This window comes from Trematomus bernacchii, unplaced genomic scaffold (assembly GCF_902827165.1).
Source record: "Trematomus bernacchii unplaced genomic scaffold, fTreBer1.1, whole genome shotgun sequence".
NCBI classification, from domain to species: domain Eukaryota; kingdom Metazoa; phylum Chordata; class Actinopteri; order Perciformes; family Nototheniidae; genus Trematomus; species Trematomus bernacchii.
Window position 1 is genome coordinate 2,025,502 of NW_022987567.1, and position 27,222 is coordinate 2,052,723.

A 27,222-nucleotide genomic window follows, 5' to 3' on the forward strand; every position below is an offset into this window, starting at 1 on the left:
GAAATCAACATTACTGGTTGGCCAAATCCCCCATTCATATTTAATGCCTCCAATTTAAAAGGGGATTTTAGCCAAAGACTCTTTGGCTCTTATTTTCTGTTTGTAAAACTGTCATACGAGTGGTCTGTCTTGTGTAACTCTTATTAGACTGTATTATGACGTTTTTTTTATTGTCGTTCTGGTTTTCTGTGCCCATGCGCTGCAGCTGTGGCTCCAGATGTTTTTAATCAGGTTTTGAATTATGTACCACTTCATATTCATTTTTCCGTAGCAGGCTTGTTCCAAAGTCTCAAATGAGAGGATTTGCTGCTTCTCTCTGTTTTATACATCACTATAAATTAAACAATCTGTCGTTTTTTGATTGGCTTTTACCCCAATTTGTATTTACCCCACTGCTATGTAACATTTTGAATAGGTAAAAGACTTGCTTCCATAAGATGAAAATCACCACAAGACTTGCAGAGACGACATTATTCAGTTCAGTGGATTGGGTCGTAGTATAAGCGTTTGTACCTATGCCACGGGTAAGAGATCAGGTACAACAGGCCTAGCAGAGGCAGATTGAGAATGCTTTGACTTTGGCTTGTGTCAACCTTGATCTGTGAATCTGGGTAAGAGTCATAGGACACATTGTTCAGGAAGAAAAGAACAGAAGAGGTGGGTGGCAGCACACGTCCTATGTCCTGTTTTGTCCTTGGGTGTTTGTACATATTTACATCCTCAGTACATGGATTCAAGATGTTCGGTAAGACGGCAGGAGGTGGTTAATGCGAGACTGTGCTCCTGTAGAGCCGGGAGCGTGGGCGTGTGGAGCCAATTTAGCCGGCTAACAGGAAGCGTGCTCTGGGACCTTCCAGCAGAACTCAGGGCAGTGAGTGGGGCACAGGTCGCTAGACTGCACCACACCTCACTTTCTGCACTCGAAGCACCTCTGCACTGCTATATTTCCCCCTCTCACAATATTCATCCTCATACTGTTGCATTAACATCAGTTGCTGGAGGTAATTCTCTTTGATCACTCCAAAATGTCAGCTGCAATGAAGGAAAAGCGAGGCCACAAACTGAGGCCAGAACCGTATCTTAGTGCCATTAATCAATGCTAAAAATAGCAGTAAGGACGCTATATAAAGCAGTGCAATAAAGGGTTGAATCCTACACAATATTGCATCAATGTCCCCCTATGATCCATGACCAGAACCACATAAAACAAAGTTGTATCACTGTCTTTTTTCTCAGGGTGATATTTCACAGCTGAGAAAGGGCCAGTGTGCGCTCTGCCAAAGGCTGTTGGCGTGGGCAGCAAGTCCATCATGTGAACGGCTACTGTAAAAGATCTGCTAAGGGATAGTAGATCTTTTAAATGCTTCCTTGTGTCCGTCCCCGGGTGAAAGGAGCCTCTTTTTACCCTCGCAGCTCTTTCTGAGTCCAATCACACAAATTTGATTAGCGTCGTTTGCCCAAGGAGCTGCTCTGGCTGCCGGCCTGCAGTGAGGCCCTTGTTCCCCTATTTGGCCCGGAGAATAGTTCTGACGTGCTAGAGCGCTCTTTGAACCGACCCTTTCCTTTCTTCCCCTCTAACCTCATTTACCACACTCTTCTCCTGTCTGTGACTGCTCACCAGCGGCCTGCCTTTGGCTTCATCACGTCACAGCAAGTGAGACAAATGGCTGCTATAAATTATCAGGAACCGCTGCTTCAGTGTCATCTAAGCTTAACCCTGGCACTGTAATGTTTTATCCAATGCTCTGAGAAAACGCAGTACATCTCTGTGGGAACCTGTGCAACAGCCAAAATACATCCATCTGTCATTTAGTATTGAATACTTTTTTTAAATAACTACTTTACTTTTTAGCCTTCATGTTTGCAGGTGTACTATCTGGAAGCAATCAAGTTTGGTTTTGGCATTTAAGAGTGTGTGGGAAAGAAATCAAACCGAGATTTGAAACATTTCCACACAACCAATCCAGTGACTCGTGGAGGCGGTGGGGTTGGGTTTGCAACCGTATTGGAAGGAAGCCTGTGGGCGGAGCTCTGTCAGCAGCGGATTGTACCACAACCACAACCACACTTTCAACTAGTTGTCTCCAGACGCGTGTTCTCATTTACAAAGTGTCAGAATGATGTCTGTCTCCGCGAGAGTAGTCATAACCCCGGTGTCAACAAGGGCTGGGGAAGACTTTATAATGATCTTTTTCAAACTAAAAGGTACATAATTCAAAGATTTTCAGCTATGCAAAGCTGTGTCAAATTTGCACCAAATAGTGTTGAGGTATTTGGAACGAATTTATTTGTAAATTAATTCAGTTTTGTACCGCATTGTTGTCTCTTTTTCTGACACCTGTATTTTGCTCAAGAAGCAAGCTCCAATAAGTAAAACAAAAGATTTTGGTAAAAAGTCTGAAAAAAGTATCTGGAACTACCCATGGTTTCTAGAATGACATGTGCTGCTCAACAGCCCTAAAGTCACAGTTTTTACAAAGGTCAGCGTTGTCTGTTTTACATTTTCTACAGAGGCCTTGCAGCTCCAAATGCCATACCAGGGCAACTGCCACTTTCATTATTCTAAGACTGTGTGAAAGTGCAGACTCAATCTCAGACAAAGTCAGAAGGCATGTTTTTCCTGAAAGAGCCGTTGCAGAAAGGTGCTCTTGTTCATTTCAAAAGCGCCTCGGTTTAGGTCTCGCAAAACACAGCGGCTTAATAAGTCATTCAATAAAGCTGTCCAGTTAACTTTTTATTGCCAGCCCAGACCTCAAACAGCAGTGGTTTTGTGAGAAACAAATGCAAGTTGCAAATTTCAGTCACTTTTTGTTTTCCAGTTAAGCGAGCACTACTCATAGCGTCGACCTTCTTGTCATTTTGTGAAAGGAAGTTTTGCCGCGAGTAGTCTGGTTTGTTTTGGCTGAATCTGAAAATTATGTCTTGGAGCCAAGGTCTTCATGGGTATCTGTTTCTGCAGATTTTGTCTAATCTTCCATTAGGGCTTAAAGAAGCCCTTGGGTGGCCCTAATTCATCCAAGGCCATGTAAATAATGTCTCTAAAGAAGGGGTTTTGCCTTCAGTTTCTTTACGTACTGTATGAGCAACATGCAGCTTCACATGAGGGGAATCCTGTTTAGTTTGACACAATATACCATATCAAATATTCAACATACTGCCGCGGCTTGTAAGTCCTTTGAAAACGTATGCCCTTGTTTATCTTATGGGTCACCATGTCCTCTGATTCAGTTCACCTGCTTCCTGCGCAGGGACCCTTAATAGGGTCCAACTAAGGGAGGAATTTCAACCCAAAGGCAGTTTTTCAAAAACTGCAAGAAGGCGTGTAATCAATCTAGATCGTCAAAAGAAATATATAAACAACAAAATTGTGTATATGTGTGTTTAAAAAGTCTATTTTTGTAGCAAGTATAATAGAACGATCGGCATCTAGGTATTGCCTCCGGTAATCTTTATGAGGTTTGCTTTGTTGTCATGATAGATCTTCTCAGGCTTTGTTCTGGTTGAGATAAATAAGAGCTTAGAGGCATTTTTAAATGTGTCTCTCTTTCCCTTTTTCCCCCCCCTTTCAAAATGGATATTATCTAGGGGGAGGGAAGACAGTTTGCTGATGGAGCAGATATGCTCGGAAGCAGGTTGGATGCTTTCCATGCCGATGATCGGGATCAGAGAAGGGTGCAGCGGCTCAGAAGAGAAGTGTTTGATTATCAGCTGACGGGTTCTGAAGAGTCTTTTAGCTGCTCACTGAGAGCGCACTGAAGTGAAGAACAGGGCGAGTTGCTTCAGCACATAGCCTCTGTCAGAGCAGTAATTGTTGGTGTAATGAGACGCTGCGGCATAGGATTAGCTCTCTTTAGAGCAAAGCAAACATCAGAGGATCATTAAGTCTATTACTTAATGCCTTTCATTTATAGGAAAACAACATGCAACGCAAACACAGAGAGCATTGACACAGTGGTGATTGGGGCTGCATCTACTTTTCATTATTGACTCATCTTTTGATGGTGTTTGCAATTAATCATTTAACCTCGAAAATGAACTGAAGAACTTTAATGTTTTGTAAGAAGATATAACATAAAGATATCTGGAAACAGCAAATGGAAAGGTCCATTTATTGTCAAGTCTACTCTTGTATGAAATAACTCCACATGTCGGCAAACGGTTGAAAGACGCTCTCTTCAAGGCCGTTGTAGAGGACATGCCGCAGAACGAGGAGCTGTGTAGAATTCTCTTTAACATATTTTCCTCTCCTTATGTCATGGCATGCTGCAGTATACCGCTGAAGGTGAATGGCATTCACAACGGTGACCGTGGCGATTGATGGCTGCTTTTCTGGTCCGTCCTTCTGCGCGTTCTACCAAGACCTCGGCCCCTGGAGTCCCATGTGGGAAAGGCTTTTCTTTATTGCACCTGGGAGATGCATTAAGGGCCCAATGAACTTTGACCTTGGGCTTGATCACCCTGGCAACGCACGACACGAACAATCATTACACTTAAAAAAGAGGCTCGGCTGCAATTCCTTAAACTCTCGTAAACGCTTGAATGTATTTCATTCAAAAGACTTGACTTTGTGGGGATCTTGTAAAGTCTCCAAGCACTCTCACTGATGTATCCGTGGTAAATGAGAATCATCCGTTAATAAAAATACTTCAGTCGTTGATGTTATCTGGCAGATTTGTTATAATTGCAAATTTACACACCGTTGTTTCATTAGAACCTTGTCATTAAGCCTTTTCTTTTCTGAGCCGTATATCAACAGGAACAAAAAGACTTCTTTCATTAGCGGGACATCTCAAAGGCTTTCCTTCATTAGCACAAGGTTGTAAATGCTGGATGCGATTTCATTAGCGGCCTATCTTTAATGAGGAAACCCCCAGCGTGTTTACATTGCTCTGATCGCCGGTAAGGAAAATGCTGATTGGCTCCGGAGCGTATGAGCTTGTCCCCCCCAAAGATTGGATCATACAGTCATTAAAGCCAATGAGCTCAGTGTTGCTTAGAAGTGAAGAGCGAGAGCAGACAGTTCTGTAATCACAGTCCTGCTAAAGTATACGGCCCAAGACGTGCAGTGTGATGGGGAAGATTTAATGGCAAGACATGTACCAACCTTACCACTCATGACAGCGGATCCTAAACCTGCACATACACGTTTGAGCTTTCATCATTTACTTCAAGGCCAGAACAACTTCAATAAAAATGACTCATGATACCAACAGAAAAAAGACGTGCATGCTTCTGAAGTTTTGAGTTTTTCAAATATTTTTCCAACTCAACAGTCATTTTCAGAATTAGATTTGTTTTTTATATCTCATTTATAGATATTTACATTGAAAATAGCAAAGGATAAAGTTCCCTATTAAGGTGAAATACCAAAGTGTTTGATCACTGTTCTTTTAACATTGCTCCGTCCCGTGGGAACATTACTCCAGTGGATGGCTTGCAGTGTTGGGTTCTTTTTGGGGGGAGTGGAGCTGCTGTCTGCTTAGTTTATTCCTGATTTTGGTAAAGTCCATTTTGACTGGGAGCCTGGGCTCATATGTTAATGCCTTAATGTTCAGTGACATAGCTCGGAGCTATACAACATGTGTCATTGTTTGCCCTTTAACCCCTATTGTACAACCAGGAATGTGCCATTTTCCAGGAGAATTGATTTATTTAGGAAAGATGAGGGAATTGTGACTGATAGTTATAGATGGAACAGGACTATTTATAACCATTTTACACGATTTTTCCAAGTAGAAAACCAAAGTGCATGAACCTTATCCATTAGTACTGGAGAACGTGCAATGAGATACTCAAGTAGAGACATGCTTGAGGCCTTTTAAGTAGGAATTATCAGGGCTTTAAGATAGAAAACCGTTTTTAATGTATTTTCTTATAGCTATTCTTTTTGAAAGTAGGAACATTTGCATATTTAAGGAGTCTTTCCTTTGTAGTTCACAATAACACATGGTTTATCTGTGATTGATACACACAAAGATCAATTATGTGAATTGTTTATCTTCATCTTTGTACTTTTGAAATGTGTGCACTACATTCTGGATCTGGATTATTTATTATTTGTATGCATGATGACATAAAATGAAACCAATGTATCACCACAATCGTTGCCATGGCTATAAAGTTCTTGTATTTGATGATAGGCAGTTATCTTCAAATCTAGGCAGAAACATACTGAAATAATCTGAATTGATACATTGTAAGCAAGCTAAGAGGAAAAACATGCGTCATTGTGCTTTGGGGTGAACTAATCCCTAATGATTGACAACAAAGTTACAGCTTTTTCAGATCTAAATCAAACACACATATTTATATCACATCAATATATCTTAATAAAATCAAACATAATTGTCTATAAAATGTAATCATGCCTTTATGCTTAATAATTCCCCTAATGTGTTCAACAGTCCCTGCTATTGTTTCTGATAGTAACAACAGCATTATTGTGCTCTGTAAACAGCAAGATAAAGCATGGAGAAACATGTGTACTTCAAGTGTAATGAAACATTCATAATGCCTTCTTCGTGGGTTTTATTTAATTCACGATGCTCAGGGTGATCTCAGTCTGCCTGCGTTTGCTCTTGCTGGTCCAGACTTGCTTGCTCCATCCGTAATGCTAATCAAAGCTCTGAAAAATGCATCGGACGTGAACACATCCACATAACTGTACGTGTACGCACACTTGCACACTCGCGCTTGCACACCCTTATGAGCAGAACATATCCCAGACAGCTTATCATGGGGAACTAATTCAATATCCCTTAGCCTGTTTTAAATGTCATTCTCTGAGCTCATCTGGAGTGACATGTTTTTCATGGTGGAAATAAAGGCGCTTTATTGGGCTCAGAACACATTGACGGGGGGGTCTGCCGCCTGCTGCTCTTGATGTTTGCTGGAAATCTAAAGGTCCTCATGAGGAATGAATAAAGTTTGGATTTGCAGAGACGTGCCAATGAGATCCGCATGAGCTACCCAGTCGATAAAGACGCAGCGAATCCTCCTCTGACTGAGAACAGTGATCTTCATACAGACATTTCTGCTTTGGCACTGTCAATCATGAAATGAAATGAAATGCCACCCATATAGCACTATAAGTCTATAGTATATTTATAGGGTGCTACAGGGTCAGAGTATGGCACGTATTTGCACATTTGTGTTTGCTAAGGGTGCATTTGGTTCCAACTTTCTGGTCTATTTACTTACTTACTTTCACATGCTCCTACCGTGTTAAATCCAAGAAATATATGCAAAATATTCTACTGTAGCTTTATCTGTTGCTGTTTCTCTTTGCTAGATGTCAGAGGCCGACGAATCCCTGTCTGCAGGGGGTACAGCCCACTCAGTTGCTTCTTTGTGCTGGATAATGACTTCCCTATTGAAAATGACCCCCGCGACCCGGAGACAGACAGTAAGACTGCCTCGTCCAGCCCCTCGGGCAAATTTAGAATGCTGACCTCACTTCCCTGCCCGGGCCGATCTTTGCCTTCCTCCAGGCCAGAATTTACCCAGTATCCTGCAGATTCTGTCCACTCTCTGGAGCCATTGCCCTGGGCATGAGCATTGAGGTTAGAGTGAGGGCCAGCTGGCTACAGAACTGTGAATGTGAGAGGTGGGCTTGGTCTTATAGTTGCTCAATGATAGCGGGAATGAATTGTTTAACTCACTCGTCCCACCATTAGTACTACAAGGGCGATTATAGCTCAATCCGTAGAGGACTTGGATGGGAACCGGATGGTCTACGAATGGTCATTGGTTCAAGACCCCGTACAGGCTAACAAAACAACTTGTAGTGTGGACTGGTATTTGGAAGGCGGTTAACAAGTCCTGTTCATCATCAAACAGTAGCCTGTTTCTTCTATGTCATCCTTTTTTTATGTTTCATATGTTTCTTTATGTCTTTCATTGCAGGGTTCCTGAAGCCCCAGTGCTCGTTGGCTCCTCCCATGCAGCGGGGTCGCTCGGGCGAGGCATGTTCCTGTTTCACCGGCATGTGCCACCTCCATCAGCGTCGCATATCCTCAGGTAACACCGACCGTAGGAAGCATACTTCTTGCTACTTGAGTATTGTTTTTGTTCTGCGGTGCAATCTTTGTAAAATGCACTTGTCCTACAAAATGCTATTTTTAAAGGAGCAACTCATGACTTAATATGAATTATATTTGGTGATGTCCGACATTGGAAAATACTGCTTTCTTACAAACACACATACACACACTTACTGTAGCCTCCGGTCCGAGGTGTGGCTGGGGGCCTTTTTGGAGGCAGTCTGGTTTTGTATGCTTAATGGTGTCTTTGCATGCTGAGCCCCAGTGATGGACAAGTTAACAGTGTTGCTCTCGGACCAGCCCCCTTCCTCTCCCCTTCCCCTCCCTCACTTCCACCTCCCTAACAGGCAAGCAGGGTCTCACACCAGCGTATATTCTGAAACTGTCTGGTATGCGGCTAATTAATAGGCGACAGAGCTGTGCAGAACATGTGGTTAATGCTGATACATTTATCACTCCATCCCCAAAGGCTCCCCCCCCCCCCCCCCTTCACTCCACTCCACTCCTCTCCCCGCCCCCCCTCCTGCAGTGTCAGTGCTGCGACCAGCTGAGCCGCATGTCATGTGAGGAGAGCATGACTCGCATGGCAAGATAAAGTCATATAAACATACAAATATTTATACAAGAACAGCTGTTTGATTTTAACGTTTTTGAATTTCTATCCTTGAACTAGAATCTCCCCATACATGGAAAGTACGTTGAAGTTTATTCTGCAGTGTTGTTTTAGTTCTGAAAGTATCTACTTTATGTATAAAAATAGAATGCCCTTTCACCATTTATTGATGGAGACCACACGCATCTACTAACAGGCACATATTGCTTTTCCTCTGCATCTTGTTTGAATTGGCTCCGTTTATTCTTTTCCATTTTTGCTCAGTGCTACACATGAATCACCCCTTTCTGCTTTGCTTGATTTAATTCATTTTACCCTACTTGAAGTGCTCTTAGCTGCATCCATGGCATTTTCTCATTAAAGTGGTTCATTGGATTTAAAAAGGTACACGTAAACATTATTGAATGTTTTCGTTGAATCAGTTCTCCATTTGTCATGAAACTCTGTTTTCCAAAGCAGGACAAATTAGGGAAGACACTTCAAATGTTCAGAAATAGGCATGAAAATACTTTCGGAAATGATGTGCTTTACTTCTTAAAGACTGCAACCAAGAGAAATTCAAGCAAAAAATCACTTCAGTCTACAGTACAATCTGAATTAACTTTAGCTTTGTATATAAGTGAAATCATTCAATCTGCCAATTGGCTATTTAATATATTAATCTTTATGATAACACTAATCAATTCCATTAGTTCCTTGTCTTTCTTAGTTTTTGGTAACGTTTTGCCCTCAAGAATCATAATCCCGGCCACCCTTAAAATCCCTCAATGAGCTAACCTTTTTTAAAAGGAGATGTGACTGGATATCTGTTACCCAGTCAGTTTTTGGTTGACATTGTCTGGTTGTTTCTTGGAACGTTCTGTAACTGGAGAGTTCAGAACAGGACACAGATCCCTGCTGCACGTTCAGACATCTGTAGAGAAACCACAACATGTTTGTCCTTAAGGAAACAGTTCAGACTTGTATTTGTATCCCCTAAAAGAAAATAGGCGATTCAAAATCTTAGCTTCTCTTCGGAAAATATATAATTGTGTTACTGTCTCAGTGGAGGCAAGATAAGAACCCACTACCCTCTCTTTCTCAGGCATACTTTTTCACAGACAAGTTTCAGCACGATCAGTGAAGCGCGCCGTCTTTTCACCAACCTCACCCCCATCTTTGTGTATTTTACCGAGCTATCTTGATTGATTGCAGCATTTTTTACTGTCACAGCCTGCAGTAAAGGGTGGACGTGTTTCCTCAACAATTAGGACCATCTGGATTAGAAGTGTAGTCTTGCCCAAGTGTGTTAAAGGTTCTGCTTCTTTGTGTTGTGGCTATTTTAAGAGTTGAAGCACACTTGGATACGAGTCCTGTTACTTTGTCTACCTCGGTTCCAGGGGCAAACGAAGAAGGAGAAAAGAAGAAATACCTTCTAAGTTTCACAGCAGGGGATGTTAAACAAATTCAGTGGTGTGTTTAATTCTCCCCGAGCAGCCAAGAGCAGAGTGTACTTCTAGAAAGAAAGTAACTGTTAAGTAATAGCAGCAGAGGTTGGACAGCCGCTCTGGAGTCTAAAGTTTATAGACCCTGTAATAATCATGGGTGTAATTATGGAACGTGTTGCTATAAATCCACCAGTGTCCCCAGATTGTGTGATTGTCCTCCAATCTCGGAGCTCCAGCTGCCCAACGACAGCCTCAATGACAAGCTGCTGTAGGGGGGGGGGGGGAAGGGGGGGTGCGAGGCGTGTAGCGGTGACCAAGCAGGAGGTTTCTGGGAAGCCTCGCCCGGGGTGCCGTATTCAGCAGCGATCTGCTGAACTCCACGCCGCAAACTGATGTGGCCGGGCTCCGGTTTCGGCGGTTTTCACATTGTTTGGGCTTTCAAAAACAAACTCTTACTGGACTGTGAGAAACTCTGGGCCCGGGACCTCGCCGTTTCCTCTTTCAAAAAAGCAATCATTTTGTGTTTTTTTTTTTTTTTTTATATGAGAGTCATGATGGGAAAAACTTTTTTTAGGAATTGTGGTGTATGAGGTGAGAGAGAGGGAAAGCATAAAAGAGAGACGGCATTGAAAACAGGGCTTTTTTAGAAAACTGCTTTTCACAATGCAGGCCTTGTGCTGTGATTTGGTCTGTCCTCACCGAGCTGAGCAGAGGAATGGAAAAGATTATCCGCAGGAATGTCTGGGGTGCCCTCAAACGGAGCGGGCCGCGTGACTGGCCAATGGGAGCGAGGCCTGCAGAGCGGCGGGCTAATTTCTTCCTGATGAACTCAGCCGCCTGCTCCACAATGCAGTCTGATTGCCAGGGCTGAACCCACATATGGTCTGTGTTTGGAGGGTCCAAATGACGGGACCAATTCTGCCTGCAGAGAGAAAGGGGGTGGGGGTGTTGGGACGTTGATGATTATTACTGGCTCCCCCTTCTTTCTTTATTTCATTAAGTTGCAGTGTGTTGGAAACGCATCGACCGTCCCGCTGTAGTTTCTGAGTTCAACCCATCAGGTAGCTTTTTATTCACCACTCTTTACTGGTGGTGTTTTTGCTCAAATAAATAGTAATAATGCCCAAAGCCAAGCCACATTAGCGGTCACGGCAGTCCCACTTCATTACAGTGCCTCCGAATTATCTCACTGCCTTGCAAATCCTGCCAATTAATTTGGAACCCATTTACTATTCAGAGCTCTTGGAAAGAGGCTCGGTAGCCCCCTCCACCTAAAACCGGGCCAGAGTAAACAAGAGGGAAATGCACACAAGTGACACAGCTCCAACTCCGTGCAAGGAATGTGTGTACATTGTTTTTCTGTGTGGCACTTTTTAGCATCGGCGAGGCAGTAAAAAAGCCATGTGGCGGGCCTCTGAAGAGAGGCAGCATGTGTTTGTAGACCTTGTGGTCACACAGCAGGGTTTGCGACTAGAGGTTGGGGTGGGCAGGCGAAGGAGGCTAAAGAGAGAGGTTGCGGGGGGGTTAAAGTGGCTCCCGGCTCCTCATATTTCCCATCGCGGGGTCCTGCAGAGGTGAGGAGGGTCACGGAGAGGGAGCTCGTTAGCCTCGCCGTGTTCAGTGCTCCCCGTGCTCTAATTGGCTGGCCGGAGTCAGCGCTCTTGCTGGCTGCTTCCTGTTAGGTCAGGAGCCAGAGGGGCCTGAGCACGCCAAACTGAAAATTATGGGACTTGGCCCCCATTCATTTAATACAAACAGTACAGGTTCTTTTTCATACACAAACTCCAACTTTCCAGACTCATTTTAAGTAGCTAATCTCTGAATTTATTTTTCATGGTAGGGGTTTACTGGAGGCCAGGGGACTGGAGTTTGTCATAAGTTGGATAAGAACTGACAAAACTGTTAAGTTAATTGGCTGTCTTAAGTTATAATTCTCTTATCAGAAAGGTTTAGATGTATTGGCTGTGGTTCCCAACATATACAAAAGCCACTCACACTGCTCTTTAAGTTATTTTGAAGTCCTTTCTGAATTGACCAATGCTTTAACATTAGTTTTAAAGGGGGGATGGGATTCAGAAATGTAAGTGAGATTGGGAGATGTAAATGCACAACAAAGAAGGGCTTATTTTTAAGAAATGTGTCATCTAATCAAAAACTATGTTCTAGCAGCATATTCAAAAACTGTTAATATAAAAAAATAAGATTTTTGTTGAATTGAATGTAAACATTTTTAGCAATATGTTACACTTTGCTAGTTGATTTATTGCTAAACCAGTGTACTATTACAAAACCCCAAGTATAATAGAAGTACAAAAACTAAGTCACCATTAATTTCATTTGAAAAGTATTACATTGTCAAGCTCTTTTAGGAACATGTTGATAACACATTCTGACAAACCAACACTTTCAGCTCTTGATGTTGTCTCCACCATGTCCTGGGGGAAATATCTGTCTCTCAGAGCTGCTTTATTCTCCACTATGTACCAGTAGTCACTAACTTTGACTCTGCCTTTGGGTGCTGGGATTCATACAGTGGGCTTAGAAGAGCTTTTCTGCTGAAAACAACCTCCTGGGTAGTCTAGAAAAACAAAACATTGTACAGAAAGATGCCAAAACTCCCAAACAGCTAAAGACAACTTTAGACTCTCTCTTGATTCCTAAATGTAGTCAATTGATCCAATGTTATGACAATATTGATATTTGATTGCCTTTGAGAAGATTGGCGAAAGTTATTTTGCAGTGCTGAGAACCACTTCTCCTTTTTTTCTGATGGGGATTTTCTGAATACCCACAACACCTATCCATCATAACTGCCAATGGGATTCCCCCAAGTGCCCCAGCCCACGGTGGCCAGCTGCCAGCGCTTCTGTAGAGACGGAGTTCTCCCTGCTGGCATGGAGTGACGGCAGCCATCTACGGCGGGTCACTAGAAATCAGGGCGATTAAGCCTTTGATAAACTCTCTGAGCCTATAATCCTCCAGCCGCACCATCAGAGTGAAATGCTATCTCATTGCTACGGCTCTAACTCAGCGGAAGGGCGAGGTGAGAGCAGGCGGCCAGGGACACCGGGCACTGACAGGAAGTGGTCGTATATATCTTCTATCATCCTCATTGTCATCCCCACAGTGCGGTTGAGGGTTAGGGTTGGATAGTTCAACTTCTCAAAGTCTGTCAGTATAGGTCTAAATTATAATCATGGTAACGAAATCAACATTTAATTTAAATTATCACAGGTACAGTACAGCATAATTTGATGGTTAATACATTTGTGAGCGGAATACAAATGTATCCTTTTAAATCAGAGAAGGCTCTCATCCCCGGTTAAATTTAGCATTTCGGCAATGTATTCTCTCATAGGCAGTTTCACGCAGATGAGGTAAAAATGTATCTCTGCTCTCCCCAGAGTTGATTCTGACCCCATGAGTAAAGTTTACAGTACAGTGTGGGAGGCATTGCATCTGTAACAGAATTAAAAAAAAAAAAGGGAAAAAGAATCCCTGCATATTTTATTAGCATCAATTAAACATGAATAAGCAAGTTCTCATTCTTCAGGCCCCATGTTGCCTAACACAGAACAGTATGTTAATGACAGTAAAGCACGTTGGATATGCCACTGAAATATATGGGCAAATTAAGGAAGTGCATAAATATAAATGAATATGTACATCCTAACCCAGATATCTTAGTTTGCTGTCTTCTTGAGCCTGGTTCTGATTTCCATGTTCATGTCACTGAGGCTGACTTGGCACCAGACTCCTCTTACCACAGATAAACAATGGAGAATTGGGATATGAAACAATTGTATATGTTTGTCATTTGCAAAAGACTGGCTAAAGGCACGCTGTGCAAACAAACACTGGCAAATGTGTTCTTCATGTTTAGAAAGATACACCCTTCGGGCAGGGATAAATCATGATATATCAACCAAAACTAAATATTATTTACCCGCAATGTTGTAATAGATGGACACAAAGAACTACGGAAGACATGATGTTGGGATATAACATTAGTTACGGAGCCTCTTCTTTGTTTTAATTCCCCTCACTAGAATGAAGTGAAATGTTTGCGTTCAACATCTGGACCAGCTAACAGCAGCGGGGTCAGATATTTCGACAAGGCCAGACCAAAGGAAGAAGCCCATTTTTGTGATTTATTTATCATGTCTTTATTTTCTCTTGTGCGTTTCCCAGTTGTTATTTCCTCGCAACATCCGAAGCCACTTTGGCTATTATGAAAAACAACAGCGCAAGAATGCAGCACCATTTTTCTTGGCTTTAGTAACTTCGAATGTTACTTTAGCATTTTGGCCATTGGGTCATTGGCCTTAAAAGTTCTTATGTTCCTTTTTATTTGAGAATCTCCCTTTTAAAGTGTAAGGTTAAAGCAGATTTTCTGTGCACCTCAGTCCACTTCTTGTTTGTTCACTGGCCCATGTGTTAAGTAGGTGGTGAGTGAGCTCAGGTGTCCTTTAAGAGTGGACAGGGACCTTGATGCTGTCAGCGGCGGTTCGGGCTGTTCCTCTTCTCAATATGGTCAGTTGACTCTGTACTCGTCAATGGGAATTTGAAGGGCAATGGCAGCCACAGACTGTGTGCGTCCCCCCTGCCCCCGGAGGAGGGGTGAGGAGCTAGCAGAGGAGAGAATCAAAAGGGGGAGAGGACTGTCGCTATTTTGACGCTGAAGCGATTCGACACGCTTGGCATTATAGCTGGCTCGGCGACGAGGGACGAGGGACGAGGGAGGGGCTGCGCACCCGAGCGCTTGATCCGAATGTCACCGAAGCCGATCTCATGAAGTGGAAGGTCAGAAACGTAGCACCTTCCACCCCGTTCTGCACAGGCTCCGCCCCTTTGCACCCCCTTAAAGGGCAAACCGGGAATCGAGGGGCACGGGTCGAGGACGAAGGGTCTGCGGAAGATGTGTGCACGAGTGAGGTGGGGGGTGAGGGTTGCAGAGCACTGATCTCCCAATGTCACATGTCTCTGCTGCACAGCAACAGGCCCAGCCGAGTGTGCTAATGCTGGCCAGTACATGCTGGGATGTGAGGGGTGAAGTGTTTCAAACTCCCACGTGCTTTCTCCTCAGAGAGACGCTTCTCGAGGTGCACAGAGAAAGAGAGTTGGGGGGGGGTGATGGTAATCCGACGGCTAATGGAAATATCTTGTCAGGACAGTGTGCTGGTCTGAGCAGCTGGCGGACCTGGAGGAGCAGACTGTGGCGACACTCAAGTTTTACCAAACAAACGGGACAACAGATGGTAAACAGGAAGTCTCGTATCTAAGTGAGGTTGTTTTGGAAAATTCTAAAGGGATCATTAACTAGATCATTTTAAGCGGTTAAGATAACATTGTACTGACCTGAGTAATTGCTGAGATCATCAATGTATTAGCGTTCACCTTCATTTTCTCTTCCAAGTAACATTGGCAAACCCAAAGCTTTTGGTAAATCTGATTATCCGACTGCTCAACAAGTAACTCGGAAAGCACAATACTATTCTTCACTAACAGGAACAACATTGGATTTATCCTTCATCTAAGCCATGTTTTTCACCACCCTCCATGGGCTCCAGGCGCAGGGAGACCTCGGGCGGTGGCAGGGGAACTGTGGCAGAAAGTTGACCTTTAGTTGTCTGCCCATGCAGACGACCAAGTCAATGGGCCTGTGTGAAAGAGCGCACCAAACGCCACAGGGGTATCATGTCCACAAGTCCATTACAGCCACTGACATTGAGCTAATTGACTAACAGGTTTGTGCAGCAGTTGTGGCCTGCCTTTGAAATGGGGATGCAGAAAGAGATATCGAGAGGGCGGGGGTAGAGTCGAAGTCGAAACTGGATGGCTCAGCATTGACATATCTCTGGTTGTTATTTATCAGACTTTGTTTTGACTGTGTGGTTCAGTAAACCAGACCTTTATAAGATGTCTTGGTTTCCAAACTTATGGATGGACCTAAGGGGCAACACAATGTGTAATAAAGCAGATTAATAGAAAGCCACTGATTTTGATCATTAATACATACCAAATTCACGAGGCCAAATGCTCGCGATTTGTTTAAAGTCTTAAGAGAAGATATTTGACACAATATTATGAAGTTTTATGTCAATGTGTCCCAATATAATTGCATGTTGTGTCTAATATTGGTGTAGTGGCCCTTTTGAATTAGCCAACAGAAAGCCAATAAGTACCTAAAAGTCCCCAACATTTTTTTTGGCTGCATCTAAAACACCCCATACTTTACCCTCACTCAATTTTTCACCTGTCTTTCTGGGCTCCTTGCGATAAAGCAGCTCACCCAGGAAGGAGTTAATCATTGACATGCCAGCTGCACAAAACATTATGAAACTATCTATAGGCTCTGGAACATTTAGTCCCCGTCTGGTAATGCTCTTCATTTGAAGATTTTGTCACCTGGGACACCTGCATTCATGCCAGGAAGAAAAACTGCAATGCTCCCTCAGTTTGCATTTGGAAGGAACTTTTGAATGCATCTCTGTGTACTGTATTTAAATGGCTGTGTATCTCTGACCTGCCAGCTGTGACTTATAGCATTTTTAGATTCATCCAGGTGAGTGATGAAATGAAGTCTGAGGTTCCCCCCCTTGCAGAAGCCTGTATTTGGGTTCTGCACTGTGATTTGTTTTCTACGCAAATAGTTCATTAGGTTGTGATTTTATACATGTATGTCAAAGGCAAAAGGAGCAGCTGCCTGTAACCCGAGCTGATATGAGCATGTATTTGTGTTTATTAAACACCCCCTACTTCGCCATCTGTTCCGTGTATTGTGATACACCGGCAAGGGCACGTGTGCATTTCGCTCGATGATTACACAACAGCCTGGCGTCTCACTCGACACCAACGCACCGTCAGTTTCATTATTCAGACTTTTTCTCTGCCACAAATCGAAAACCAGACAAGCCGACAGTATCAAGTGTCCAAAACACATGTATAAACAGTCATATATTTTGTTTACCCGCAAACAGATGCATTACTTGGACAATTGTGATTAACTTGGGAGCCCAAGCATACGTAGAGGACGGTCGTTATGCCTAATACAACAAGAGATTGCTGTGTTTGCCTAGCCTCCATCTGTCTGCCAAAGGTCACCAGGGTTAAAAGAGCATTTAGAGCTTATGGAAAAACAAACAAGTCTATTATCACTCATTATACTTCGGTGTTATGTGATAATTAAGGATGTGTTGATTGCGTTTCCTACTTGTTCATATAATCATTATCCGTGAACTCAGTACATTTAGTATGTGGGAGTGTAGAAATGAATGCCACAGCACAGCGGCACCGCAGGGTTACATAATGATCCCAACCTGAAAAGTAAAATGTTCTAACAGTATTTATAACACAGCTTTACTGCTCTTTGTTATCTGACTGCATGAGCTATCACTTAAGATGTTGATACTATCTGAAGAAGAGAGACCAGAAGTTGACTTTGGCCCCCTTTAATGGCTGGGAAAATGTTGGATAGATGTTTTATCTCTCAGAATGTTACCTAATGCGTAACCACGTTGTCGGCAAGCACTGTTTGCATGTCAGCAGAGTCCTAAACAGAGATATAGATTTTCATAAAACATTAAACAACCTGTGGATAAGTACTCCTCTTTTATGGTGAGTATGTTCAAAACAAGATATCTTGTATCTCTTGCACATCTGTACACGCAAATTCCAACTTTATATAATAGTTTCCAAAAGCCAGATTTTCTAGCTCTCATCTTTTCTGTGTAATAAGGTTAACATATCTAATTTATACATCCGTGATACATTTATGTAGAAGAAAATATGATTTAATAAAATAAGAGTTTAGAAAAAAACAAGCTGAATGTAATGGAACAATATGCCTGATAACACAAGTCCACTCAGTGCTTACATTCTTTTGAATGGGTTTTCAAGAGATGTATTATTGAACCTGCTTAAAGTCAGATTAAAATATACAAATATTAATAAAAAGTGCCAAAAATCTGACTTTTTTTTGGCTGCATATATTATTGTAACAACCCAATTTCCCCCTTCTCACTTCTCAAACATTACATTTCTAAATCATTGAGTGGATGAGTTCAGTTCCATGCATTGGGTGCTTTTCATTACGCTCACTTAATATTCTTCTTGTGTCCTGTCTCCACCATCATTTTTTCCAATCCCTCAAATGCACCAATAGGAACGAGGAGAGCCAGGAAACACAGGTGTATCCCACCCATAATTCTTTTATCAAGTTCCATGATGTATAAATGCTGCACCTCCACGTGTGATACAGATGTGCGATCTGTCTTTGGTAACTGAAGCTGTTTTTTATTGATGTTTGAAACCAAAGATTTCCCATATGGCTGCTTTGACGCCAAACTCCTTGCGTCTCCTCCAAGCATCTGTGCGAGGAAATTCAAAAAGTATGCAAGGATAATAAGAAGCACCTAATGATACACAAAGGAGATCATACTCATTACTGATTTTTCAAATAATTTAATTGGTATTACATTTGAGTAGTTCAACTTGTGTAATAAATAAGAGAATGATGACTGAGTGATGTACAGAATGTTTGACAGGATGATGGAGTGGACACTATCCCCAGTGATATCTCCTAGTTTGATCTCCTCAATCCTGTGACATGCCTTTGAAATAAAAGTAAAAAAAACAATTAAAATATGAACATGTATTTACGAGTCTGAATATAAAATTCTACTCATAAATCCTCCCATGATGGCTCGTGGTCCCCTTGTTCCCAAAAGAACAAAGTCAGCTACATCAAAACGGTGTTAGACATCACTCAGAACAATAACATGGCTGACAGATCTGACACACGCTCCCATTGGCTATCAAACATCCAAAAACAGAATTTGACAGATGTCAGGACAGACGCTGTGTCAGTAAAATAGCAGGACAAGCAAAACCCTACAACATCTACACGACTGACTACCCTCAAAGTTGTTCTGCGATGCATTTTGACTGAAGTGACTGACATGAAAGCAGTGCCTGAAACATCTCAGTACGCCAAGAAACGAACAGAATGTCCAATGGATTTTCAAGTCTGGATGACATTAACAAAACAGCAAGGGAGTTTTCACAGCCGGTGCCATATCAAATATTGAAATGTTCCAGGAAAAATGCACATACAAGAGCATGCAGGGGAGGCAGAGCAGGGTCCGGATTACTGGCAAAACAGATTTAGCAGAACAAACAGGCAAAAGTCCAAACTGTTGTAGCAAGAAGAAAAACTTATTTAGAACATTTGTGAAAAGATTCTTCGAAGATGTGTTAGGATGAGGGCAAAGGGTCGACATGAAAGTGACTGTAAACAACATCTCATGTTTTCTCTTCACTAGACGAGGCATATGCTGACTCTCATAAATCCTTCAAGATATTTCATCCTCTACTACATCAGACTGAGTGATGCAAGCAGCTTCTTTCCTTTCACTCTGTTACAGGAGGAGGAATGTGTGGATGAGATCCGTCTGGTCTCATTGATTAATGGGATGCCAATGTGTGTTGCGCACATCTTGCTAACTGTTAGTCTTATATTTCATGCTTACAGGATCTTTACTATGTTGTAAGGATTTAACAAACAGAACGTATAGTACTTGCCGCATAGAACGCACAGGGCTCGAAACTAATGGCGTTCATTAGTGCCATGGACCAAGAATTTGTGTGTGGGATGTAGTTAATTCACTACTGACACACATTACCTCCCCCCAATTAATGATACATTGCTAAAATGAAATCTTTGTTGAAATTGACAGTTGTAAGCTAACAGCCGATGGAGTGAAGTTACATAGAGTTGCACTATGGTGCACTCAGGCATAGGTTAAAAAAAAATGTATTCTATCAAGAAATACACGTGCCAAAAGTTTTATAATCATGTTATCATTATGTGTTAATGACCTGTTTGAATTTAGTCTTTTTCTTTTTTTTGCTGTGCGGTATTTTATTGAGATGGTATCGAGAATCATGGATTTTTGCTAATATTGGTATTGTGGTTCACCCCTTTTATCCAAGCTATTGGACATTTAGTCATTTTAAATAACATTTGTTTGACAGATCTACCTTTTGTTTACTGCTGCTCACATCATGCAAACTTAATAGATGTACAAGTGTTACGTTATCCAGGATCAAACCCGTACCTTTGTACAGGACAAGACAGTGTGACAAGTTTGTAGTTCCTCTGAATGTTGACTTCCATGTTCTATATTACAAATCCCTCGGTGCAACAAATCAGGAAGACAAAAGTGGCCTGCCTTCCTGTTTGTGCGCTGCTGGGAAGTAGAGGGGAAGTCATGCCTAAGAAATGAGGGAAAATGAGAAACACTCGCAGTCAACGTGAACGTACAAACCTGGAAATCATACACGACAAGAATCGTATTCACACAAAGTGTTCAAAGAAACTTGGTTGTTTGATTTTCCGGTTTGTAATCAGGGCTTTTGTTTTCCAAAATCTTGCGAATGTAATACATTTCTCGCATTTCTACTCCAGGATGAATTGATATTGTGATAGAAACAGAAACATGCTTTCCTCCCGATCCTCCCTTTTTTTTCCTTCCCCTTTCACTGTTTGACTTTTTCTCCCGTGTCTGTTTTCGTTCCCTCCCTTTCAGCTTCTATTCCTCTTTCTCTCCCTCGATTAGTCCCGAATCATGTTTCCAGCGGATGTACTTCTAGGGCCAACTAAGCCAATAAATATGGTCTATGTGATTGATCCTCCTGCCTGTCTTGTTTACACAGTGTGTGCTCGCCTGCTCCAAAAAGAGACGTTGACCTTTCACACGGGGGGGCAGCTCAACCTCTTTATCCCACATCATTGTGCAGCTGAAGAGTCTATCGCAACCCATCATGCGGGGTGGGTGGGGGGGGGAGAAACGTTTTGCTGACGATAGCCGAGAGAAAAACACTCAGGTCTGTGTGAGTGGGGATGACGAGGGAACAAGGGATGTTTTCCTGTGATGTTCACGTCCATATAGTTTCATCGCCCCTGGCGGAGGGCTTATTTATGGAAGGGGGCCGTGTTTGAGGAGACAGAGGCGGCGTTGTGCAGCCACCGTCTCATGAATCAACTGCTCTGGTGATCTTGTGACCCGCTGCTCCCCCCGGTCAATTCAGGAGTTCAAAGGTTGTCTCTGAAGCTTGTCTCTTAAACATCATGGAGGAAAGGTGTACATTGGCCCTCTATTGGTAGGACACTGGACTCGCATGTGTGGGATCCTGATTGTTTTTGTTGCAGGGTTTGTTAATCTGATACTGTGAATGGTAAAAGCATCAGCTCTCTCATCCCATTGCTTACAGGTGATTCAACGATTTACAGCGTTGGGTTGTGATTTTACATCTTCTGGTTCCATCTAGTAAATGTGAAGATTTGCTATATTACATTTTAATCGTAAGATAATTAAAATGTTATAGTCATTTTGATCAAAAACACACTACACTAGTTCAACTTACGAATACTGTAAGCGCAATATTGGGTTAAGGCAAAATATGTGAAAAATAATTAGGGAGGCTGTGGCTCAGTGGGTAGTGTGCTGGACTTCGAATCAGGGGATAGCAAGTTCGAGTCCCACTGCAGTCAGCATGTCGTTGTGTCCCTGGGCAAGACACTTCACCCCAAATTGCTCCTGTGGAGATTGTCCACAGTATTGAATGTATGTAAGTCGCTTTTGGATAAAAGCGTCTAACAAATGACATGTAATGTAATGTAATTATGTATAAAATATTGTGGTGCTGCAAAGATGTCCCATCATACAAACTGTATTCTACAGACTTATGTATCAATGCTTTCTTTGTACAAAAAACAGCATGATCATTTTAATATATTCTATGATGAAAATAGAAATGGTCATCCCCCCTATATCGCGGATCATTTGGCAATTGCATCAGTCAAGTTATCAGACGTTTTTGCCACAATTATAAGCTTGTTGTTGGAACTAGTAAATGCAAACTCAACTGTCCCATTTAAGCGAAAATATGGTTTTGTTTTCAAACAGGGGCACCCAGCAATTGTGTGGCAGTTTAGAATCTGATGGCTAACTGCATCTGCTGCTAACACGCTGCTAACACCACTGCACAGCCAACATAGAATAGTTAATCTCTTACATCATGTGATGCCTCCTTCACTATTCTGTCAACCCTCCGCAGATGTCAACCACTTGACCTCTGGCAGCCTACCCCGTTCACCCACTTACTAATCTCACCCTCCATAATGCAGTCTTTGCGTCTGACTTATTATGAGCACAAGGACGACTTCCAATCGTGTTTGCTGCTTCGCTGTCAAGCAGCTGAGTCGGAAAGGAGTTGACCTCCTGCTCGTTGCCTTTCCCATTAGCATACTTGTTCAACTATATTTGTGCTTCTTCTTCTACCATCCTCCATCATTCTTCTTTCTTTTTTTTTCTTCTTTCTCCCAGCGCTATCCCTGAGGTATAGGGGAAATGGAAAGAGAGAGTGGAGCAAAAGCGAAAGACAGAGAGCCAAGATATTCTACAGGGGATTGTGGGAACCCACTGATAAAGGCTTGCATCTTAATCCATCCTAAGGCCTGTCTTACGGTGTACTATGAGCTTTTATGTGATCATTAAGAGTGTGGGCTCGCGCGCACTTCCACGCGCATCCTTTACGTTCGAGCGTGTGTACGTGGGTTCGCTTATTTGATATGTTAATGTTTTCTTTTTGTGCAATAGTCCTTTGAATCTTGCATTTCAAGGCTCTTTTATATCTGTAAATATCTTCAGTGGAAACACCTCTTCACTTTGACAACAACACTGCTACACAGCGAGTGCATAACGACTTGTTTGATGGCTCATAAGTGTATTAAAAGCACTAATTAATGCGCTGCAATTCTCGCTGTAATGCAGTGCACTTGGTAGTGATGTCTCTCTCTTTCTCTTTCTCTCTGGTTTATGCCCTCAGCTCCCTCGCTCCTCCTCGAAGCTTTAGTGGAATTTGGCTGATGTGCGCCGAGGGGAGGCGAGGAGGGAGGCGCTCATCTTGTTTCAGTGCTTTATGAGTCTGACGTGTACGTCTGTAATTGCGGTTATGGGTGATTAAACTCCCGATGCCCCTCAGGATCCACAGCCGGCTATCAGTCAGCGTCAGGACCGAGCGGCTGCTTTCAGAGCTCACATTGGTTCATCTCAGCGACATGTCACTCTGTAAGATATTCCATAGTGGAGCGGTATCTTCAATTGTTGTATAATCAGTGAGGATATTTGATATTTCAATCAGTTAATCTTTAAAATGCTAGAAAATATAGTCATAGAATGTCCCCAGAAACGGAGGTGTCGGAGGGTGTTGTCCTTTTTTTCCTTTACTTGTATGAAAGAGGAAAAATACAACATTAAAGCATCTCCAGAATATATATATATATTTCTGTATGGGCATTTGAATAACCCAACTGGTTCATTATAATTGTATTTCTAATGTAATCTGCTGTGGTCTGATTTTAAAGCAGGTCAATCATGACTTTTTAACGGATTAAGTTGTAAGTTAGAAATAAATATATCTGATCACTACACCGAGTTGTATTGCACGTCAGGATCAATATGCAAATAATTGCCGGTAAGAAGTTAGATTTGTAGTGGCAAATTGCCATCCTTCAATAAATGAACTTATTTTGAAATACATTATTTCAATCATGTATACCTAAACAGATTCAGTTACTGTATACAAATGTTGAAAGTGCTATTAAACTGTTTTATTTTGGTAATGCATTGATACTTCTAAGTCATTTATAATATCAAGTCTCTACACATTTACTGGTGTCCAGCTTCTGACATTATCTGGTTGGATAAAAAGAGCAGTTGAAAGACATCAACTTGGCCTCTTTGAGTTAAAACATATGATTAACAAAACGTGAAACTGGTTATTGGAAGCCATTCAACACATTGATTTTTAATCAGCACTGTTGCTTAACATGCTCTATCGCTATATGTTCCTTATATGTTCTCACAGGGAGCAAACAAGTGTCAAACCATGTTTATTATTTACGTCTAAAAATGTATGTTGTGCGTGGGTGGATGGAAGAGTGTATGGTAATAAAGAATCGGTTGATCATTTCATGGTATCTGTATGTTTATGCATTCATGCCTGTGCGCAATGTGATTTTGTGCATGGCAAAATATCTGCATGGTGTGTTCTATTTATGGCTTCAGAGGAGGGGAGGGGGGGGAGGAGAAAAGGGAGGCTTTGAGGGCCCGCTGCTTCCTGGTCTAATTGGCATGTTAATCACGTCTCTGTGGTAGGCATATCGGTGTGTGTTTGCCAAAGATTCACCGCTTATCTCCAGAGGCAACGTGTGACTGCGGGGCTCTCGTCCTCCTCCACGCCCTGCTCTGACTCCCCCCATGGCGAGGCTTCCTCTCAGCTGTACAGAGAGATAGGCAACCAGGAATCCCAGGCTCGGCCTATCAAACAGGGATGAGTCCAAATAAAACACTTCAGCATGTGTGTGGTAATGAGGAGCTGAGCATTTGAGTTATCTGCCAGTGGCCTCCTCCCATTAGTTTGCCGACCAAGCTTCTCCATTGTTGATGTTTGGATGTTTTCTCTTGTTCCTACCCCCCTTCTCACAGTACCCTTGAAGGCAATAAGGGAAAGAGGAGGAATCCCACACCCTCTTTACCCCCAGGACCCCTGTTAGTCACGGCCGAATGAGCTCATAGAGGAGGATGCAGGGTCACGAGGGCAGGAAAAATAAGTTATGTCAAAACAAAATAGGGATGTGAGGAAAAAAGGACTTGGAAATAACTCCTGTTGCACCACATCTGACGCCCTTGCATTGACTTGACGGAGGCCAAGTGTGGAGGGGTCAGGCCAGGTCATCCTCGCTACGTAATGTAAAGGCTCAGTAGAAAGGCGAGGGTGTGGGGTGGGGGGCAGAAGCTAAGGGTTGATTTATGTGTGACAGCCCACGTGGACCATAAATGGCATCAATACACTGGGAACTCTTTCAAAATCCTTCACGCCTTTTTAATGCGCTTTTGGAAATGCAAACTTTGGAATGGCCTTCAAGTTTTTGATCAAGTCTTATTGCTTTGTAAATTAGTATATTAAGTGCTAAGGTAAAGATAACTAAAAGTGCAATAGAAGTTAATGTACCCTGTTTACAATTCCATTTTCTTTTTTACAGTAAGGCTTAGGTTTTTGGACTGTAGCGCAGCAAACCTTTTCTTTAATTTCTAGACAATCTTAGATTAATGATTGTTTTCTTTTCACTTAAGATTGTAACAATTTTTTGGAAGTCTTCTGGACTTTTGGTCAACCATCCCAGATTTAAGGATGTATAAAAAAATGCTAAACATTTCCGTTGCCAAAAAAACAAACTATAAATGGCTTCATGCAACCCTGAGTTATGTGTGTTTCTTGAATGCATCCTTATCCTTACCATTTGACTTGATTACAATCTTTGTCTATTTTTGGTATTTTTTTGGCTTCTCAACTGCTTTCTCTTTTCACTGGGTAGAGTTAGAAAACAAATCCCCCTTAACTCGGTGGAAAAACCCGAGCTGAAGCTCCTTTTGAAAGTTCTGCTGGACAGCGTGTGTTTGTTGGAACGCTTCCAGTGAAAATGCAAGAGAGGGGAAGTCAGCAGACTGGCTGTCTTCTGTTCACTGTTGTTCAGATTGACTCTGTCAGGCCAGCCTTTGAGGCCCGTGATCCAGGTGGTCTGTTCTCTGCGGCGCCCTTCTCCCCCCCCCTTCACACTCCCCCTCCCTCAGCCTTGGCCGTCCCGTGCCCACAAACATGCCCGGCATCGGCAGCTTCCTCCCCCAAAGCGGTGGTGTCTTTCCTCCACCAATCGCGAGCCTCTTCAACTATGGGCACATCTGCACAAGCCAATGAGCAACACCTGTTTCTCTCAAGCATGGCTGTCCATGCCAATCATAACACCCACTTTATTTGCCCTCTCTCGTGAAGCCAATCCCAACACGCAATTCCAGGGCATCCAAGCCACGAGAGGCACAGGCAGAGTGAAATATGGATTTTATCGCAGGGAGGGGAACGAAGCGTCCAGAAAATGACTTTCCCAGCACAAATGTCACAGCAAATGTGTGTTACGTTATTGCATCATTGGAAAAATAGTAACTTGTGGTAAAGCAACCTTTTGAAGGACTAAGGGATCATTGTTCAGTGGTGAGACTCTGGAAAAATGACTAATTTTGTTGCATTTTTGAAAGTGTGAAAGCTTTGCCTGTGTTTGTATGTAAAACTTGCTTTATATTATATAGGACAAGTAGTCTTTCAATAGTGTTCTTCTGTTACAGTTGCATCCAAACATCTCTTTAAACAGTTGTCTTTACATTGGCAGCAAGCTAACAAATGAGCTCTTTGAAGAACTGAAAAAGGAGTGCCAAATATTTTGTGATAATCTAAATGTAAGCCATTGTTATGTTCTTTAAGGATAGTATCTGGAATCTCATTACTTTATCCAGTGCGTTTACCACTGGAATCCATTACATTCTCTGATGTGCTTCTGATGATGGGTTGGTTTATGTGATTTAGCCTCCAGTACATTGAAAGCTCATTCATCAGATAATGACTTTAGCATACACTTGGAAAGAAGAAAAACAAAGTTGTAAAATAAGTTTGGAATTAAAGCATCTGCATTCTTATAGGCAATGGAATAACCCAGCTTGTTGAGTAGAAGTGTGATTTCTGATGTATTCTGCTGTAGTGTGTTGGGTTTCAAGAAGGTCTATCCTTACTTGTATCCAACTAAGTTGAAAGTAAGAATCCTATGTATTTGCTCAGGCCTAGAAGTCGAGTCGTGGGTCAAGATCGATTGAGAAATAATTGCAGTGAAGAAGTTGGCCAAGTTGCTTTGTTTCAAAACATAAACCTCTTTTGAAAAACGTGTCTGCCACAGTGTAGCTATGTTGTTTTGGAGATCAACAGTCCTCTGAAGCAGCCCTCCTCTCGAGGCTCTTCAGAAACACCCACAGCATACAAAAGACCGGAGCAGCAGTCAGTGCGAGAGATAGATCGACTCCCAGGTGTTTGTGTTGTGTTCGCAATGTCTAAACACAAGCTAGAACATCCCCACCAGAACTGATGGGCTCCATAATGAAGGAGAACATAAACATTGGTCAAGCACAGTAAGTAAAAGGGAAGGGAGGGTAGAATAGAATAAGTGAGAGAAAGCAAGAGCCCATGAAGCCGA

General features: G+C 42.4%; 1 protein-coding gene across 4 annotated transcripts in view; it reads left to right on the plus strand.

Annotated features, from left to right (window-relative positions):
- Positions 1–27,222, plus strand: part of rxraa (retinoid X receptor, alpha a) — a 102,043-nt gene that overhangs the window by 19,648 nt on the left and 55,173 nt on the right. For all 4 annotated transcript variants that reach the window (XM_034125945.1, XM_034125947.1, XM_034125944.1 and 1 more), the window contains exon 2: positions 7,906–8,019. In XM_034125945.1, coding sequence (XP_033981836.1) covers positions 7,906–8,019 — 114 coding nt within the window. The remainder of the gene's footprint in view (positions 1–7,905; positions 8,020–27,222) is intronic.